Source organism: Botryllus schlosseri, chromosome 11, assembly GCF_051294905.1.
Source record: "Botryllus schlosseri isolate E-star chromosome 11, Bs_hap1, whole genome shotgun sequence".
NCBI lineage: Eukaryota > Metazoa > Chordata > Ascidiacea > Stolidobranchia > Styelidae > Botryllus > Botryllus schlosseri.
The window spans coordinates 26,097,007-26,116,460 of NC_137246.1; the positions used below are offsets into that span (position 1 = coordinate 26,097,007).

Below are 19,454 nucleotides of genomic sequence, written 5' to 3' on the forward strand. Positions count from 1 at the left end.
TAATAAGATCTCTGGAATGACTGGATCAAAGGCTTTGAAGGCAATATCTCAAGAGACATTTGACGATGTCGTGCGAGAGAATATAGAGGATTTTGAAATGGAACCTCAAGAAGCATTAGATGATGCAATCGAACAGTTCAAGTCTCAGGTATCAATATTCTCACTTGAATGCCATGGCGTTTTAGAGTTTTGTAGTCATACACTCGACAGCGATGTCGAATCTATTGGTACCAAAAGCTAATAATTATGATTTCATGACAGCTGAAGTTTGCTGTGTTCATTTTGATATACAACTGTACAGGGCCCTTATTCACACTGCCGTAATATTGCCAAATATGGTCAAAATAGATGTCATCCTTTATTTCATACCAAATGAAGCCTATCTCTTGTCTACCATATCAATCACCTACCGTATCCACATTGTCTTCTTTTGTGGAGCTATTGTACTTATACCTCTTCTCCTCACACATCACATGACTTACTTATTGTTTGAGATCTGTGGAAGTCTTTTGAATTCATATACTACAGCAATTCCGTTTTCGGTTAATAGTACTCATAGGGAAACTTCTAGTGAATTCCTCAGTCAATTAAGTTAACAGTCTTGACATGTTTCAATTTTCGCTATGCAAGAAAAAGTTATTGTCACCTATACCTTCGATGGGTTTGTCATTGAGAAAAGTATAAAATAAACATTCTTCGTTCCTAGCTGTATTCAGTATTGTCATTATTTAATGCCAGAACATATAGACAAGTCGTTGGTAATTATGGAATACGGGATGAAGTGCGTTTACTAGTTCACTGGCCTCACTTCACATTTCCTTACTTACATAACTTTCATCTCGGTGCCATAGCGTAACTTATGGATTGTACATTCCAACTATTATTCTATGTAGTCAGCATAATGGTATGATTTCCCAATGCCCGAGACCTGAGTAAAACTAGGCGAAAGGAAATCCTTCTGTGAAGATGAAAATTCTCCCGAGTCATAACGCCGGATCCTTTGTTTGTCTTTAGGGTGTGAATATTAGCATCATCATTAAGGAAGTTCCCACAAATGGAAAGCATAAGGTAGCATTCCTTGCCGAGTCCTTATCTGATATTGTATCCCAAGAAGAAAGCTTTGATAAAGGTGGAGTTTTTCTATATTGCAATCTGTTGCCGGTTTGCTCGTAGCTGTGTGTGCTTACAACCATTTAGCTCAAATTATATCACATTGTTGATGCGGTTAGAAGTTAATAAAAGAACATTGCAAACGCAGTAGGCCTAATCGAATTCCCACATTGGCCACATTGATATATCGTTGATGTGATGTTTTCTTTAGTGTAGTTCTAAACAATATGCATATGGAATGTTTGAACTATATTCACTATTCTCTGATCTGCAGTTTGTAAAGATTTGAAACATACTTCAAATTTAATCATGCTTAACTCCTGAGATCGCCTACATTCTCCTTTGGTAAACACAGAATTGGACAACGTCACTGTATTTGACTGATGCATGTTTGAATTGTGAGCTATCTGTATCTTGAAAGCAAACCTTTTTATAAGGTCAAACTAGCAATTGTTGGTCATGGGATCGTACCCTACCACGGCATAGCAATGAAAAGAATATATGTGTAACTAATATGTACCTTGTATAGATTTTTTTTTCTTGTGAATGGTAGACATGATTGTGTATTGTCAGTGTGTTTAGTTTACGATAGTAGGGAAATCTTTCAACACATAGATATTCCCTATTTATAGTAATAGTAACCCATCTGTTCTTGATCTTGTCCAGAATCTACTCTGGAAACGATACGAAATTTGAAGGATGAATTGTCCAGTGACTTATCCAAACGGTATCAAGCATGTAAAACAACGAATGTGTCCCAGAAGCTCTTCGACTTGTGTGTCATGTCATCTCGGAAATCTTGTTATCAGACAGGTCAGTCAACTTATGTAAAGTATTCACACATCCTGGTATGCTTGTGACTTCTCAAAACAACGACTGCTTGACCTACTCCCCAGATTCGTTCAAAGCGTACTGCTCGCTCGTGAATGGTCAGCCTGATGAAGCAACTAAGGAACATTTGGATTTTTTTCTGCAACAATTAAGAGGTATGCATATCCTCTTATAGTATTCTGTATGCCAAACTGCAGTTTTATGAAATACAATAATATTAAAACTGAATGTGTCAAGCTAGTTTTCATGTTATGTAATGTGTTACAATATATAAATAGCAACTTCTCACAATATTACTTGAGCTATCATAACATACCACAAAACTAGTTGTATCATATGGCCTAATACTGTTCAATGGACAGATTGCTCTAAATCAGTGATCCCCAAACCTTTGGATTTTTTGGAAAATAAATACAGGAACTAGCACACGCGATTTGAAGACGCTCCACCTTCTTCAACAGCTGATAAATAAGCACATGTGGCAATAATGAAACCCGTTCTGGCATCATAATAAATCAATTAATCTTTCAGCAGAATATCAACTGATTAATTTACAGAAATGCCCATTTTATAAGAAAGCTCTTTCTGCAAAAGAAATTGGTCGAGTTTTGGCTGTCTGCTTCCAAATCCTATTCCATCATCGGTGCAAATATAATAAAAGTTATGTTAACATTTGTATCCTAATGACTATGCTTTATAGCAAATTTTGTTTTGTGTGCTCCTAAATTTTTTCATCAATTTTAGTTTGCCACAAGCTTGAAAAGTTTGGGAACCACTGCTCTAAATAATGGCTGTAGCGTAGCCTAAATTTTTGATTTGGACAGACCTTAATGTATTTGTGACAATAATATATCACAGTTCTACATTTATTGAAGGTCCTGCTTTGAAATTTTCTGTACTTCTGATAGCTATACAGCAATGATCATGTAGGCAACATTTGCGAAAAAACTGGAGATTTATCCTAGCAATTATTACCATTTGGCTATGGTAACTTAGGTATTAGTGCTGATGCAGGAATTATGAATATTTAAAGATGGGCGGGGTGTGTTGCCAACATATGTCAAATTAAGAGGTAGACAGCTTGCCCTTGGGATTTAAAAATTCATGAATTTGTCGGTCTCAACCAAAAGAAAAGGGAAATTCTAGTTTTTAACGTTACTACCGAAATCACTGCTCATGAATAATGATTCACACTTTTCAGCTCAGTCATCTTTCTTGTTTGGTGACCACAAAGTCTTACTGGAGTTGATAGCCTTTTGGGGCATGGAATTCTTATCGCTATCACAATAATCCGTCTGACATGCATTGTGACCTGCCCTGTGCCCATGCTGGATATCTACAGCATTAATTCATAACAAAAGCATTGTAACCACGTGTATATAATAAACTGTTACCACATATGACTTGATGCAATACTGATTTGTGTTTTTGATGATTTTATGCCTTTAGAGACCTTCCAATGTGTTGTAGATATCAGTAATGCTTATTCCATGCACATCATCTCACAATTGGTGTCTTTAAACTGATTCTTTGTGATGAATGGTAGGGAATTTATCATGACATATTACTACTCTTCCTGAGGTGCCAAGAATGCATTTTGCAATTGTCAATCTTGCGTTCCTCTACGTTAGAATACATTGCCTATAAGTCAATGTTCTAGGTTATGTTTTATAGTAGCCTACTCTATTGTAGGATAAACAACAGAACAATTTCATGGATGATATTGGACGATGTCGGGTTTAACTTAAGCTGTTTTGTAGACAGCGATGTAGCTGAAAAGACCGAGGTGCTATGCTGCATTTTCAAGAATTTATGTACCATGCAAGAAAACAACCGACAAACTCTAGTGAAAATGGGAATTATTCCGACGCTCATGAAAGTTATGGAAACTTTTATTGGTGAGAAAACTATATCTTCCTAATCTTGCCCTGATAAATGATCAATTGGTTTCAAGCCCCTTCAAAATTTATGAAACCTGCTATTTGTCGTAGTCACAATCAGCGTGTTATGATGAATCAGTAAAAGCTCGAAGTTTCCTGTAGACATTACTTCTACAAAGCTTGTGTATCATATTCTTTTTGTCAAGACACGAGTAGTCTGTTATGATCTCAGGGATATACGATTTGAGATCAATCAAACTACCACCTACTAGCAGTTGCATTATTTATCCATACCGCTTGTCCAAGCTACTTATGCTCTGAGAAAATCTGAGCCCTTCGAAAATTGATCACATTGATCAACACTATCCAAGGGTGTTTGTATAATGTATATACAATTGACATCCTTGAGATTACTTGCCTCTGGCTACAATGTTGCACTGTTCACGAAGGCATTTTCGTCTGTCTCTGTTTGACTCAAAATAATTTGAATTCCTGGGCCATCTTATGCTCATCCATTTTCTTTGTATTTACGATCGATAAATCGTATCACATTTCTTTCTGTGTAATATTTAAACTGGCAGAATTCTAATATGCTGACTGAAAAGCAAGTGAAATCTTTAAGAAAACGCAGCTGTTGTCCGGGAATGCTGCAGTACGTTCCGGGCCCTAACACTGGACGACGATGTCCGGGTGGAGTTCGGACAATTTCACGAGCACGCAAAGATGATAGTTACTGACCACGATGGGCTGGAAAGATTTGTCAGCGTTTTCAAAGGTCCGTTATAGTAATTAGTCAGTTATTATATGTGTATTGGTAATATTATCCTTCAAATGAATAGCAAGTATACTGCGCGATGGAATGTCATGTATTTTATTGCCAAGACAAGATGTTTCCTCCGTTTTTGGATTAACAATTAACAGCCTGCCTACAATCTCTATAATAATTATAATCTCATCTCATATTTTTGGTGAAGGATCTTCTTATTATTGACATATGTGACATATAAGTCTACCGTTCCATATCCAACACCCAAGACTTGTATTGAGCTTGAGCGATCTCTTTGCCCGATTGTGCGAAATTCCATGCCAGTGACGTCATATTTGGTGATACAATTGTTGATATACAATGTTCCTTCCGATTCTCTACTAGTTATTGACGATTACCCCTGGCGAGTGTCAGCCGAAAATATTCGTTTTTCATTTCAATTTGAATATACTATTCAATTATATATTGAACTTCTGTACCTCCAAGAAGCTCTTCAAAACTTGCTTTATGCATTATTATTTGAAATGTTATGATATATCTACCAAATTTTTCTGCATGCAAGAGTTACTTACGAATTTACGATCAACGCTGTATAAACCAAGGATGGGAAATATATATAACTATCATTATGGATGAGCCAGTTTCAGATGAAAAGGCTCATATTTTGAATTAGTTAATCAGGATCAATGTTTTATTACAGAGCATTATTCCGACCCTGTTTTGGCAAAAGAAATCTCGTCAACTTTGTCCCGGGTCATGGTACGGAATGAATATTGTCAAGAATTTGTTGATATGGGAGGATTCGATGCATTGCGTAAATCGGTATCAGCACATACGGCAGTTATGGTAAGTCAGCTGTTTGTTTGTCTTTATTCAACATAACATGACAATATCATAGTAGGGCGATCTTTGTACTGCCTGAATTAAGTTGCAATGTTCCAAGTCACGCAGTACGAAAAACATTATCTCATCTTTAGTCGCTACATATATTTTCACACATGTAAACATCCATATTGCTTAATGTAATTGCATTTGTTAGCATTTGTCACATAAGTAAGAATGGGTACCATTGAGCATTTGTTGTGTGCTGTCAAGCATTTAGAACGGCTAATCGTTGGCAATGTGATAGGGGAAGTAAAAGTCGGTATACCGGTCATGCAATGAGCGTTCTTCACGAGGCATCAAAGTTTTAAAATGACTGAACACTGACGATATGACACTAACAATGCAATTTCCTGAATGGATCTAGTGGGAAGTTATTAAACGTCTTTAGTGACAGTTGCTACCGTTTCATGTAATATTATTGTCATGAGTTTGTTTGTCATTTCTGTTCATTTCTTGAAGTGTTGAGGAGGATTGTTAGGGTGACTTGACTCAGTCAATTTCTGTATTAATTCGACTTGTACTTGAGTAATTTCGCATGACCAAGTCATATGACTTGACAAATTCTATGTTACTCATTCAAGTCTCGCATTCGTATATCAGGACTGATAATTAAAAAATCGGCCCAGAAACTGTCTTTTATCTGTTTGAAAAAACTGGTGTAAAGTGAGAAAAATGAGTAGGCCTATATTATGAATCCAAGACCTCCGATTCCACCCAAAAATGTTACAGAAGTGACTTGAATCTGACTTGAACACGATGCTGAACAGGTAACTCCATGACTCGGACTCGAGTCTTAACACTATGGCTAATTGAAAATGACTTGACTTGACTCGAGTCAAAACTATAGAAGTCAAATTGACTTGTGACTCGGAACCTTGGGACTTGGTTACAATCCTGTTGCATGCCACGATTCTATTTGTTGAAGATACATTTGTGACGTCACATTTAACAACGATCTCAGTTATGGGTCTAATTTTGGACGGATTTGTCTGGTAAACTTGATGTACTTTGGAAATGATTCCGCTCCCCCAGATACCAACAAATTAACGACTAAATCCTGTTTTGTTGCGTGTTATATTTTAGTATCGGTCATTTTTATTGTTGTCATAAGAAGATAGTGCATTGTACTAACGGACTTCATGAAAATATCTTCAGTACACAGACGGTTCTTCAAAGTATTGCGGATTGATTTTTTTTCGCACGGTCTGAATTTACTCATAGAGAAGCAGACGCATATTATAGAATTATAGCATACTGTGTCTTATACGAGGATAAACAATGCAATAATTACATAATATCTTCTGTCGATTACATATTTTTTTAATAAGTGATAAGATAAGGCTTTTTCAATGATACGAAATTATACAGAATACAGCTTTTAATGGTACAGTCAGTCAGTACAGAAATACAACTAAAATCAAGTTCCGTCTATATCAACATGAGAATGGCAATGTCTGTTCCAAGCTTGAGTCGTTTCGCACCACACAGTTCTGTAGAATTTTTAGAAAATAACAGAAGCTAGATTAGAATTAGAGCAGAGAAACATTTGTCATTAAATTATAATAAAATTATTGGCATTTCGCTTTAATTAGTCCAATCAGACAACTAGATATATCTAGTTCTCCAGATATGCGACATCGTGGCTTAACTAACGAAGCACAGCAATGTTTGTCAATGCTTAGCACTGTCCAGCTAGCTTTTCAAATTATATCTGGCAGTGGCAATGATTGTTCGGATTACGGCACAGTATCCTGATGTCCATATATTTCTCGGGCTAATGTCCGTTACTGGCTTTGCGATCGCGTCGACATGGTCGGAATAAGCACGCATTGATTATTTCACACTCTGAAGACAATCTCTTCTATACGACCACTACGTCATCATAATTAAAATCGTCTCCGAGACCTTGCGCCCACGATGGTAGGTTATCTTGCTCCGGTTCCGGTTCTGGCTCTGTGTAGTTGTACATGTTAGGAGGTTGTTGTGTGGCGCGTGGGTCTCTTACTACGTTCCAGTCTGAGTCTTGATAGGAAGACACGGAGCTGCCGCTCCATTTCTTATCGCTGGATTGGGAGCTGGTAGCGCTGTGCGTTGGTTGTCTTAGTTCAAGGTTTTTTCGGCGTTCTTCTTGCCATCTTCGGTTGTCCTCTTCTTGCCTCAACTGCGCCTCGATTTGCTGCATCTTTGTCATCTTCTTTTTGACTACCGTCTCGACTTTGGAATAGGCAGGTTGCTGGTGTCGCGGCATGGTTACAGATTTGTGTCCGTGATTGCCGTAAGTGCTTGTAAACGGCTGCGGACCTTGTCTCGTTGCCCAGCTACGTCGCTCTGGAGGGGTAGAGTCGTCGTTGTTTTCCTCCCATGCTTCCCGTAGCTTTGTGACGCCGGCAACGTTGTTGGGTTGCCAGGTTAAGTGAATTCTTGGCCGGACACTGAGGGGTATGTCGTTGCCAGTGTCGTCTTGTGACATTATCGATATTTGGACAGATGCATTGTCGTTTGCTTTCAACAATCGAACCTGTAAAATAATATGGATGGATCCTATATCGATTGGACGGATTGAATTTTATTTTGTCTTCCGATATCCTAAGGATTGTATTCTTCTGTGTTTTTTGTTTGTTTGTTTGTCATTCTAATAAATATGCTTGTCATGGGTAATTTTGTCCGAAATTTTACCCGAATATGGTCAAGCTACGTCGGGGGTTTCCAAAGTGAGTGATATTGCCCCTTGAGGAGCGTTTTCCAGAGACCGCGCAAAAAGGTTAAACGTTCAGTCAATTATATTTGATTAACTGCTTGGTTTATTACCATGTTCAATTTATAATAATAATCGATGTATGTCGACAGAATAATGGTTCAATGCTTGACCCTATATCAGCCCCAGCGACCCCGTAGGAGTACGTCGTCGAAGTACATTAAGCAAATAATTCACTGGACAATATATACATTTGTATTTATGAATGCCTTGAGTAATTTAGGGGACGATTAGTCAAAAGAAGTTTGGGAGCCACTGAGCTACCTAACTTACTTTGAAATCGACAGTAACTGTAGCGCCGGCCGTCCATACGGTTTCAGGAGGTATGACGACCTCGTAGTCTGGCGTGATCTCGCATTTGCAGGCGTAGTGATTTGTACTTTCTGACGCGCTCACGGTCAAAGTTCGTCCGTAACTGACCGACAAGGAAAGGTCCGCCTCCAGCAGTTCGCTGTACTGGTCTTTCTTTTGGTCCTCGTTGAAGGGTTCGACGATGTGAGGCAGGTCGTCGCAAATACACACCTACACGCGTAGGGAAGCGCTCTCGTTAAATGAGGTAAATTTGAAAATGATTGCCCACTTTGATGGTATTTGGTTAAGGAAAGGAGAAAGCCTCGGTGTTTGACTGTTAGGAGGAACTTGTGTTGATATAGCGCGATGCGGTCTCGGCATAATACCTTTGAACAGTGGTTCTTAACCTTCATTATCTGGTGAACCCGTGCGCTAATCTGAAAGCCATGGGCGAACCCCAAATATTCACCTAGTCAAAAAAACAAAAATCGAATACATTACTGTGGTGCACGAAATGGACTGTGCTTCAAAAACAGGTTTAAAATAGCAAAACCATTAAAACTTGATTTTGACACAAAATGAAAGATGATAATGAATATTTACAGCTACTGCGCGTCGTGACCTCTAGGGAACCCCTGAGACTGCGACACAAACAACATTATCATATCTTATTATGACTGGCCGTAGCATACCGCTAAGCTACTAATGTCCCGTGGGGTTCGCCAGTAACCTTCATTGTGTCATTATATTTATCAGATCTTGATTTTCGTAGCTTGTGTGCGGTTTAACCCGCGCTGTATATGCTATTTTCCCGGGTCAGCGATTGTTGGATGTTGTCACGGAACATATTGAATCTGTGCCGGGGTAGATGCATTTGTATATTGATGTGACGTTAAAAATAAAACACTTTTTCTGTTACAGAAGCGGTTGTATGTCATATATATTGATGTAGTTTTATATAGTGTATGATGGCGCGGCTTTTCTAATGAATGAAAGACATGTGGTAACGTTATTAAAGACGCAAAAAGGGTCGCGTTGGGATCACATAAATGTTGCAGGAAGCACCGCGTCCAAGCGGTAGCTATTCAGTATTCACACTCGGGTGTTACACGCTGGGGATCAATTCAACAATGTTCGGAACCTCGTATCATTAGTTACCTTGTCGTGTTCAAACTTGAGCTTATTTCCCACACTTTACTTTAATCCAGGGGTGGGCAAACTTTTGAGCTGGCGGGCCGCATTCAACATCTGAATCCATTCGCGGGCCGCACTATGCTATATGGAATTGGGATTATAAACCAAAACGTAATATTGGTATTTGATTATATAGTAAGGACATGGAGATGATATATATCCTTTTTTAAAACATTCCAAACATTGCTTTGATGATATCGTACACGCGTCAGAAACAGTGGTGAGATTTCATAGGCTGGCCGACCTCAATAACCAATTTGTCAAAACCATAGTGATAGAAGTCGGTTGTCCTGGTTCTTAGAACAGAATTGAAATTGAAATCTGTGAGCAGTGATCTGTTCATACATTTACTGATTCCACTTCTAATTCAGTGCCAGGACAAACAATGCTGACAGCATCATAACCATGTTAGCTTCAAACACGCTTTACTATGTGTTGATAAAATTTAAATAGCCCAATTCTACACATGCAGAGAACGAATCTACCTAAGACACGCGCGAATCATTTTTTATGCGCACATGACTGGAAAATTTAAATTAGAGTGGTCTGGTCAATCTGAAATCCCACTCGTTATCCGAATCATGTCAATCTCGTTTAGGATTTCTTTGATGTTTAGCAGTTGAAACCTTTCAACCTGCGGGGGGCCTTGAGATCGGGATGTCGCGCCAGAAATTAAACATAAAAATGATAGAGGAAGTATTCACCTTAGTACAGTGGTTCTCAAACTTTTTAAGACATGTCACCCCACCCCCTTATGATGGTAAAAGAGTTCGCACCCCCCTTATCGTCATATCTCAAAACGCAAACCGATGCTAGCAAACCTAACGGATAGTTATATGGCATGGAAGGTTACGACTGTGGATGAGAGATTTTGAAATATGAAATTCAGACAAAAAAATACAGAGTAACAAGCATTAACGGAATATATATCGCGCCATGCGCGAAAAATTTTTTCAGTTGAACTCGACTTCGCGCCCATCTTCAGATGCTTTCACCCCTCAAGGGGGGTGGGGGGTGTGGGCAGTTTGAGAACCACTGTCTTAGAAATATCATGGTGAAATATACTAAGAAAAATTTAATCAAGTCCCAGCATTAATTCGATATTTAGTACGTATTTTATCAATATTTTTATTAATTTTCTTTTGACTCTCGCGGGCCGCACAGAACGGTATGAAGGGCCGCATGCGGCCCGCGGGCCGTAGTTTGCCCACCCCTGCTTTAATCTGTCGATAGCTCAGTGAACAATTGCTCATTTCGTGGTGCCGTTAGTAATAACAGACATTGACACTTGCGGGATGCAGGCTCTCACTCACCCGTATGGTCTGTTCTTGGCTTCTGGCTTGAATCAAATACAGATATGCAACCATTCGCTTGATGCTTGTCTGATTGCCCACCAGTTGGAAACAGTAGTAATCGTCCTTCATATTGTATTAGTTAAGCTCTGATTATCACCAGCAATTCTATATTGAATAAAGAGTCGGTCGGTTCAATATACCATCAGCATTTCATTTATAAAAACGACCAATCTACGGCGCAACACTACTGATTACGTTCGTGATTTGTATGCTTTTCATTGTTGTTAGCGCATGAAGGATGTCCTACCTGTATGTATTTACCGCGTTTTAATGTTTTGCCGACGGCGCATCGATTCTAATTGAATGAGGAAATCGCTTGTGATAATGGCGGCAAATTTGAATTGGCTGGTCACGTGCTTTGCGATCATTGCGAGTCCGATACGTGCGATGACGAATTGTTGTTGCCTATATCGGGAGCGGTATATGACTGTACCGATTACCTGCCTATTCATTACGCCATCCTGGCTGTACTTCTGACCCTTCCATTTGAACAAAGTCGATTTCTTCATCCATCCTGGCTAATCCTATCTGCAATATACTATACAATTGTATATTGAAGTTCTCTGCCTCCAAAATGCTATTTATTGCTATCTTGTTCAGGCTGGAGTGTAAGTATTTGTACGAAAGTGGTTATTTGCGTGAGGGTTGTAGTTAGCTCGGGAAGGAGCGGACTTCCTCTTAATCAAGCCTGCCCAGAACAAAACTCTTGATGAAATGTTGGCCGCGAAGCAAAGACATGTGAAAAAAAAGGACTTTCATTAACTTTTGGAGATGAATTCAGACTCCAATCGATGCTTTTTTCACACCATCTAATTCCGTCTTCTCGGTAATATTTACAAATATTACTATTGGATAAGCATTCTGGTTAGTTTTATTGATGCTTTCATTGGTTCAAACACCGCAAAACTGCGATAACATGAAAAGATAGTAAGATGTCAAAACGACTTATGGTCATTTTTCAAATTTTAAGATTCATAACAAACTTATATATCAAGTTTGAATATTATATTCAGATTGAAATGAACCCGAATATTTTCGGCTGACGCTCGTAAGGGGTAATCGTCAGCAATTATAGTTCATTTCAACATGAATATACTATTCAATTGTATATTGAAGTTCTGTACCTCCGAGAAGATCTTCAAAATCAAGCTTTTTGTCAAAATTTTCATTTTTGACCCATATCTTAGCAATGTTTATGTTTATCATATTATTGCAATGTTAATCATGGCCATTGCCCAGGATATAGCCGGAAGAAAATGAAGACTTTACGTAAAGTTAATTTTCTCAAAATGTATGAAATGAACATGGCTACTTTGAGTCCGCAGCAGAGGTATGCAATCAGACACCCACTTTGGTCTAGCTAGAACACATACTAAAGGCATTTACACTGAAAAATGTAACGGAAGATAATGCAAGCAGACCTCAGACCCTACTAGACATGACTTGTTCGGTTAAATATCGCTGGCGAATGTCAATCTACGTTCTATGCAAGTGACCACCGCGTTTTCAAACTTCTCCACAAACCATTGTACAATTCACGGGCCACGACTGCGGCGTATACGACTTATCGAGGATGCGGCACGACATACTTTAATCTCATTAACTTGAGTAATTCGATATTAACGCATAGGTAATAAATCGAGGGAAACTGCCTTGGCGGTAACGGTTCGCGTCACATAATGAAACATGAACGAGAACAATATGTTACCGCTGACAATGGCGGGAAGACAAGGGCCTCGTGACATCGACAGGTTCCTATCTATTGACCGTCTTTATCTCTATCCCGTGGCCAGTGCAAAAAGCAAGGGGTTTTTCGAGTTATTTTTGGACATTTTACATACTTTCACCGCTCGAAGGGGCTCTTGGAGGTACAGAACTTCAATATACAATAGAATAATATATTCATATTGAAGCGTACTGGAATATTTTCGGCTGACACTCGTCAGGGACTGGTAAAGAATTGAAAATTACATTGTATAATGGATATTGACCACTCCTGCAAGTCTGCAACATATCACGTACCTGTCAATGTTTCTACCGTGATGGAGACTGATTATGACAATTGCCTTAAACTTTTGGCATTAGACCCATTTTTTTACAAGTTCTTGCGTCAGGAACGTAATAAATTGCGGAACAAATCGAAAACTTGCCAGTTTATAAGGATTTGCCGGATATTCAAGACACACAGCTTGCATTGCTCTGTTCCGGCTGTGCTATTTCATTTCGCATTATTTCCATGCTATTAGTCATCTGTCATACATGCCGCGGATTTTTAGTTAAGCCTCGATATCCAACTCCAACAATGGATAAAAAGCTGCTCTTTTTCGATCCTGATCCTTTACTGACACATTCAGACCTTTGAACGGATTTCAGCACTGATATCTCTACAATTCCTTGCATCACCTTCTTTGGAGGAAACAACAAGCTTCATACTGGTTTCCCCGCCACTAAACTGGTACGGGCATCTTCAAATCTCAACTCGCCGAGTCTGTCAACAGTGCAAACTCGCCTTGTTTCACAATTCTTTCTTGTTTTTCGTCGGCTAGGCCATTCGTTACCTCGTTTCATATTTGCGCAGTACCTGCTATGATATACTGTGTTTGCGTAGACGCCCGTAAACTCGGTAATACATGTATCCTTCATAAGGGAATATAATCTTTCGTTAGACTCGCTCCATTTGCTGCGGTGAGGGCGAAAGCATGTCCTTGAATCGGATCGGGAGATGATCCGTGATTAGAACAGTCAGCTTACTGCGATATTACTACGATATTATTACTACTACTCCAGTGGAGTCCACGTATTCACGAAACGTGGACAAGAACTCAACAAATTGACCGAGATCACGTGTTGGTTGTCGGCATATGTTGTGTTTTGGGAGATATCGAAAATATGATGACTGCGATGTATGTTTGTTTGCATTCTGATTAATAGCGTTTAGAGCGCCAAAACGTCATCGGTTAATTAGCCTACACGTATTTACGAGTATTGAATTCTTGGGATAACGCGTCAGTACTGACGATATTTGACGAATTTCTACGGACGGTGGGAGGAAAAGCGGGTCTCGTGTACTTTCTATCCACAACAACATGACCGTCACCAACCATGGTTTCCCATGAACATGTCAAAATCTATGGTATTTGTAATTGGTTTAGGACTTTGCACTTAAGGGTATAATTGGATTAAGGTAGGCGGTTTGGTTTGGGGTTGGTAATCATACAATTGGAGTTGGGGCATCGACGTATCATATATAGTGAAATTAGGGTTCGGGTTAGGATTGGGTATTGTAATGTTAAGGTTGAGATACCGTAAAGTTGGAGGTTAGGGTTGGGGTATCGTAAGATTAGGGTCGAGGTTTAGGATTGACGGAAAGGGCAATGACTGCTCGTACGATACCCTAAATCTAAACCAATCATAAACGCCATAAATTTTGAAATGTTCATGGGAAACCCTGATTTGTGACGGTCATGTTTTTGCTAATACAAAAGTACACAAGAACCGAAAAAGCCGCCTTGTCCGACTAATTTCAAAATCGTTCTGACGTTTTGAGGTCATGACGTAGATTCGGTTAGGAGCCATCGTTGCTCGAAATCTGACGAGCTCACGCTATTGAGCCACCTGCTGTCAAAACCCGAGTGCTTAAAAGCTGTGCCTTAGGTATTAGGATTGTAAACTTTACCTTTCTCGATTGCGTCATTGTAAATATTGTAGAAATCGCTTGTAAATTAACCATCCGTCACTCAGGGATTTTGTAAATACTCCTAAAGATCGCCTTGCTTCCGATTTCAACTAGGTGGCATAAATCCGCCCTGTCGTTAGCTGTAAACTGTTAGTTTTTGCTGTTCGCTTTCAACTGCCGGCCTGCGACACTGTATACCTGCTTGAGTGCTGGTTGACAGCGGCTAACGTCGTTTAGCGACTGGCAGATGATGGTAGTTTTGCCCCGGGCGAATGCTAACGCGATATACGAACGGATGAATGCCTACAAAACTGTATCGGAAGATTTGGTGAAAGTGCGCTCTCAAAATTGGGTCGCTTGAACACGGCGCGGTTTGGTATTTACGAATATTAGTCGAAAATGTAATCTACGCGAGATTAAACTGTTAAAATACAATGCAATGTTCTTTCGAATTCTCTACTAGTTGCTGGCGATTACCCCTGACGAGTGTGAGCTGAAAATATTCGGGTATACTCCAATATAAATATGCTATTCAATTGTATGCTGAAGTTCTCCGAGATTCTCTGCAGATTGGACTGTATTGAACCAATTTTCAGCGCTTAAAACGAGCGTTTGATTGAAAGACCACAGTCCAGTTCTGACTTCTTGATATCTTGTCATTTTATGGCAATCTTGTGGTGTTTTGAAATGATTAAATTAGTAATTAACCGCAAAAATCGATGCCGCTAATTACAATCTCATTTTATCCACCCCGTTTCTTGTATATGACGTTTTCCGAGTGACATATGATGGAAATTTCACTCGCAAAATTGATGCAAGCATACGCTAGTCTGCCGTGCGTAATCCTAACTGTACAGAGTAGGCTATGCAGAGTAGGGGGGTGATCCTTCCCGTGTTTTTCGTTTTTACAATCGTGTCGCAAACTATGACGTCAGCGGTTTGAAATTTCGAACAATCGAGGCCGGTTACGTCATATTTGGTAACACGATTGTTGATATACAACTTCCTTTTCAATTCACTACTAGTTGCTAACGATTACCTCTGCCTCACGAGTTTCGTCCGAAAATATTCGGGTTTATTTCAACATAGATATACTATTCAATCGTATATTGAAGTTCTGTTACTAAGAATAGTTCTACAAATAATGAAATTATTAATAAACTGATTGTTGTCGCAAAATCAATGAAGTTAATCATAATCTCATTTTCTCCGCCCGTCTCTTATGACAGTTGCCGAGTCGATTTTGACTGATTCATTCCCTCGGCTCATTCATGTGCATTGTGTTTTTCCGGTATATTTTGCACTGTCGATTGCGGCGTGGAATTATCGATCACGCGGGTTCGGACTAATTATGTTGTCTCGTAATTTAGGCTGGATGGAAAGTGCCTGTTCCGTTGTATGCCCTTATTCGTCAAGATTTAATCAGACTTTAGGAGCCACTGGTATTTTAATATGCCCAACTAGAACTAGAACTACTAACTTTTCAAAAGTTGCAACTAGAACTAGAATTGCTCGCCAGTACATTAAGCTTGAGCTATCTGTTCTGCCCGATTATTCGAATTTTCATGCCTGTGACGTCATATTTTGTAATACGTTTGTTGTTATACAATGTTCTTTCCAATTCTCGACTAGTTGCTAACAATTACCCCTGACGAGTGTCAGCCGAAAATATTCGGGCTCATTTCAATATCAATATACTATTCAATTACTATATGTATGGGGATTGAACTGTTCTGCGACGCCGTCAAACTTCTCTGTTTCCTCACAATACTCAGCCCTCATTTCTGCAATTGATTACTGGCCAACAATGCCGAGAGTTGCGAAGTTTTCGCGCAAAATTACACGGCCGGACGCGCTCCGTTTAGTTTTAGAAATCGACCCCCGTTAGAAAAGTACGCCGCTTAAAATTTGTGGCTGACGCACCGTTACGCGGGGCGAATTGCTTTCGCAATTCACGGACGCTCAACTGATTTCGCGTGACAGCGGTGTTTTGGAAGCGCGCCCGTGAACTAGGACTTGATATGTTGTTGTACTGATTTTACGCATTCACCGCGACAGATGGAGAATCATATTAAAATTAGAATTACAGCTACACAGAATTATCCAAGTTACATTATAGTCATTGAATCCGCAAAAACTGATATTGAATTAAATTCCTAAATAGAACTTTGAAGTTACCCCAAAAACTAAGTCGAGTTCATATATAATCCGATTTCATTCCACCTAACAAGCCCGGGAACAACAAATGTCTGTACTTCAAGCTTTGCTGGTTTCGCATTATACAGTTATCCTGTAACATTTTCAGCAAAACCATAAGTTAGATTAGAATTGAAATCGGAGCATATCGAAACATTTCATAAATTAGATTAGAATTAAATCTCCTGCATATTGCGCTAATTAGTGTAATTTGAAACATCTAGTTGTCTCTGGCTGCTGTAATCAGGCCGGGCCACCGCACAAAAACCTCTCTGCAATGCGTACCAAATATCGCTGTTCTGTATCCTGTAATTTCGTGACCAAACACGTGAAGTTGAGCTTCGGTTCGGCAAATAATTCAGAACTCCCACGGTCCGTCCGTAGGCGCGCAATTTGCATTATTCAAAAACTACAAGACGTCGCGTATTCTCTATTTTTCGCACAAAGCCGTAGGTGTGGTGTATGAATAATTGAAGGTTTGAAGAAATGTTCGGCTATTTTAGCTGCCATGCATGATGAAACGCGGCCCTTTTTCCGGGACGATGTGAAATAAGCACTTGATTATCGCCAACCGCTTCGCTAGTCGATATGTACCTTTTATGCGACCACAAAGAAAATAATGCATGTTCTGCGTATCATTTTTGTACTAGAAAAACTCATCTCATGACTTGACTAGAATCAGCACAATCAAAATTGTTTCTAGCCCCTAGTATGAATATCGCTTTATTAATAATTCCATCGGATACAATGTCTGATCTCTGGCTCTCGCCCTACGGTTCCTTCGTGCATCGCGCAGAGGGTATTGGGCTTATACCATATGCCGGGCACCTCACGTGTCACGGGAAGATTACAGTATTGTCGCTGTAAGACTTCAAAATTTAAATTTACTATCTATAATACTTTCTCTAGATTATCTGCGTTGCTATCTACACACGAAATAACTCGAACCTTACTGATCCCTTGTAGGCCAAGAGTTAAATAAAGGGATACTTATGGGCATTATATAAACGCCTAGCCTTCACGAAACACAATCTTGTTGTTAATCTTTTTGGAGTTACAGACCTTCAATATACAATTGTATAGTATAGTTTTTCTCAATCTCGCTTCTTAACATCCGAGGCCATCGGCTGTCTGTCTTTATTTGCGCGTTATAATAACTCTGTTTCGAAATTCCTACGCCGTAACAATGGAGCGTCCTTTTACCGCGGCGGAGTTATTCGTAATTGTCGATGCGTGAAACCCGGTTGATTTCTGCCCGATGACGTAAGGCAGAAGATTTTAATGGAGACTCGAGGCCTTTTATTTTCTTTGCGGCCTCTCTCGGCGCGCTGTCTATTCAGTGCTAATCATAATATCGTCTTTTAGACGGGCACAAATGTAATCGAATCTTGTCGAGTCATCGGATGCTAGAGAGATATCCCAGGTTGTCGCGGTGGTTACCGGTGAATAAGGCACTTCATAAATGTTATTTCCAATACTCTACTACTTGCTGACGATTGTCAGCCGAGAATATTCGGGTTATTTCAATATGAATACATTACCGTACTCAATATCATTAAGCGATACATCAACTTTGTGTTGATAAATTCGACAATAAATGTTTCACTGAATATTAGCGTGGATTGTGATGATATACCGCACTCAGAAGGTACGTATTAATGTACCGTATTCGGATTCGGGTCAGGGGTGCCAAGTACTGAATTCGCAGGTAACCTTCACATTTATGTTTTACGTTTCGAAATGGTAGGAATTGAATCGACATTAAAGATTAGGTGAATACATAGAGCCAGGGGTGGATCATACCTTCATTCGTTTAATCGTATATTATTATTTTAATCGATTTAAAACATCAGTAGATCGCGATGCTATTGAAAGATGGAAGTCGAAACGACTTGGAATACTCTATCGATCAAACGCTTATCTTGGTCTCTAAATAGTAATAATAATAAAAAGAATATGTATTGATAAACATGCTAATGGTCTTATACAATTGAATACTATTTTCATATGGGAAAGGGAATAAACGCGAGTATTTTCGGCGGAAACTCGTCAGGAGTAATCTTCAACTATTATAGAGAATATATATACCCATTGTATATCAACAATCGTATCACAAAATATGACGGGCCGACATGAAATTTCGAATAATTATGTCATATTTGGTGATACGATTGTTGATATACAATATTCTCTCCGAATCTATACTAGCTGCTGAAGGTTACCCCTGACGAGCGTCAGCCGAAAATACTCGCGTTTATTGCAATATGAAGATATTATTCAATTGATAACATAAATGTATTGTATACTTATGCTACTGCGTGAATAATTTACCAACGACATTCAATCATCTGTGATGCTTTGTTGCATGGATATTTTCTTAGTTACAGAACGTTTGTTGCCTGGTATTACCACCAAAATAACGTTTCATTGTACACAATGTACACTTTAAACTTCGATGGCCAACCCCAGCTTATAACAACCCTACATAATACTGTCGAATCATGCGTCGCGCCCT

General features: G+C 39.3%; 2 protein-coding genes across 2 annotated transcripts in view; one reads left to right on the plus strand and one right to left on the minus strand.

The window, feature by feature from the left end:
• Positions 1-12: 12 nt before the first annotated feature.
• Positions 13-19,454, plus strand: part of LOC145450413 (armadillo repeat-containing protein 6-like) — a 28,063-nt gene continuing 8,621 nt past the window's right edge. Inside the window, exons 1-7 of the mRNA XM_080328939.1 lie at positions 13-148; positions 1,015-1,129; positions 1,777-1,923; positions 2,007-2,096; positions 3,702-3,839; positions 4,444-4,596; positions 5,288-5,433. Of these exons, the coding sequence (XP_080185065.1) occupies positions 17-148; positions 1,015-1,129; positions 1,777-1,923; positions 2,007-2,096; positions 3,702-3,839; positions 4,444-4,596; positions 5,288-5,433 (921 nt within the window). The 5' untranslated portion in view covers positions 13-16. The remainder of the gene's footprint in view (positions 149-1,014; positions 1,130-1,776; positions 1,924-2,006; positions 2,097-3,701; positions 3,840-4,443; positions 4,597-5,287; positions 5,434-19,454) is intronic.
• LOC145450422 (uncharacterized) lies at positions 6,528-11,194 on the minus strand. Its single transcript, XM_080328947.1, has 3 exons — positions 11,026-11,194; positions 8,501-8,749; positions 6,528-7,990 (listed from the first exon to the last, which is right to left on the minus strand). Exons 1-3 carry the CDS (start codon positions 11,134-11,136, stop codon positions 7,334-7,336), a joined length of 1,017 nt encoding a protein of 338 aa, XP_080185073.1. The 5' UTR covers positions 11,137-11,194; the 3' UTR covers positions 6,528-7,333.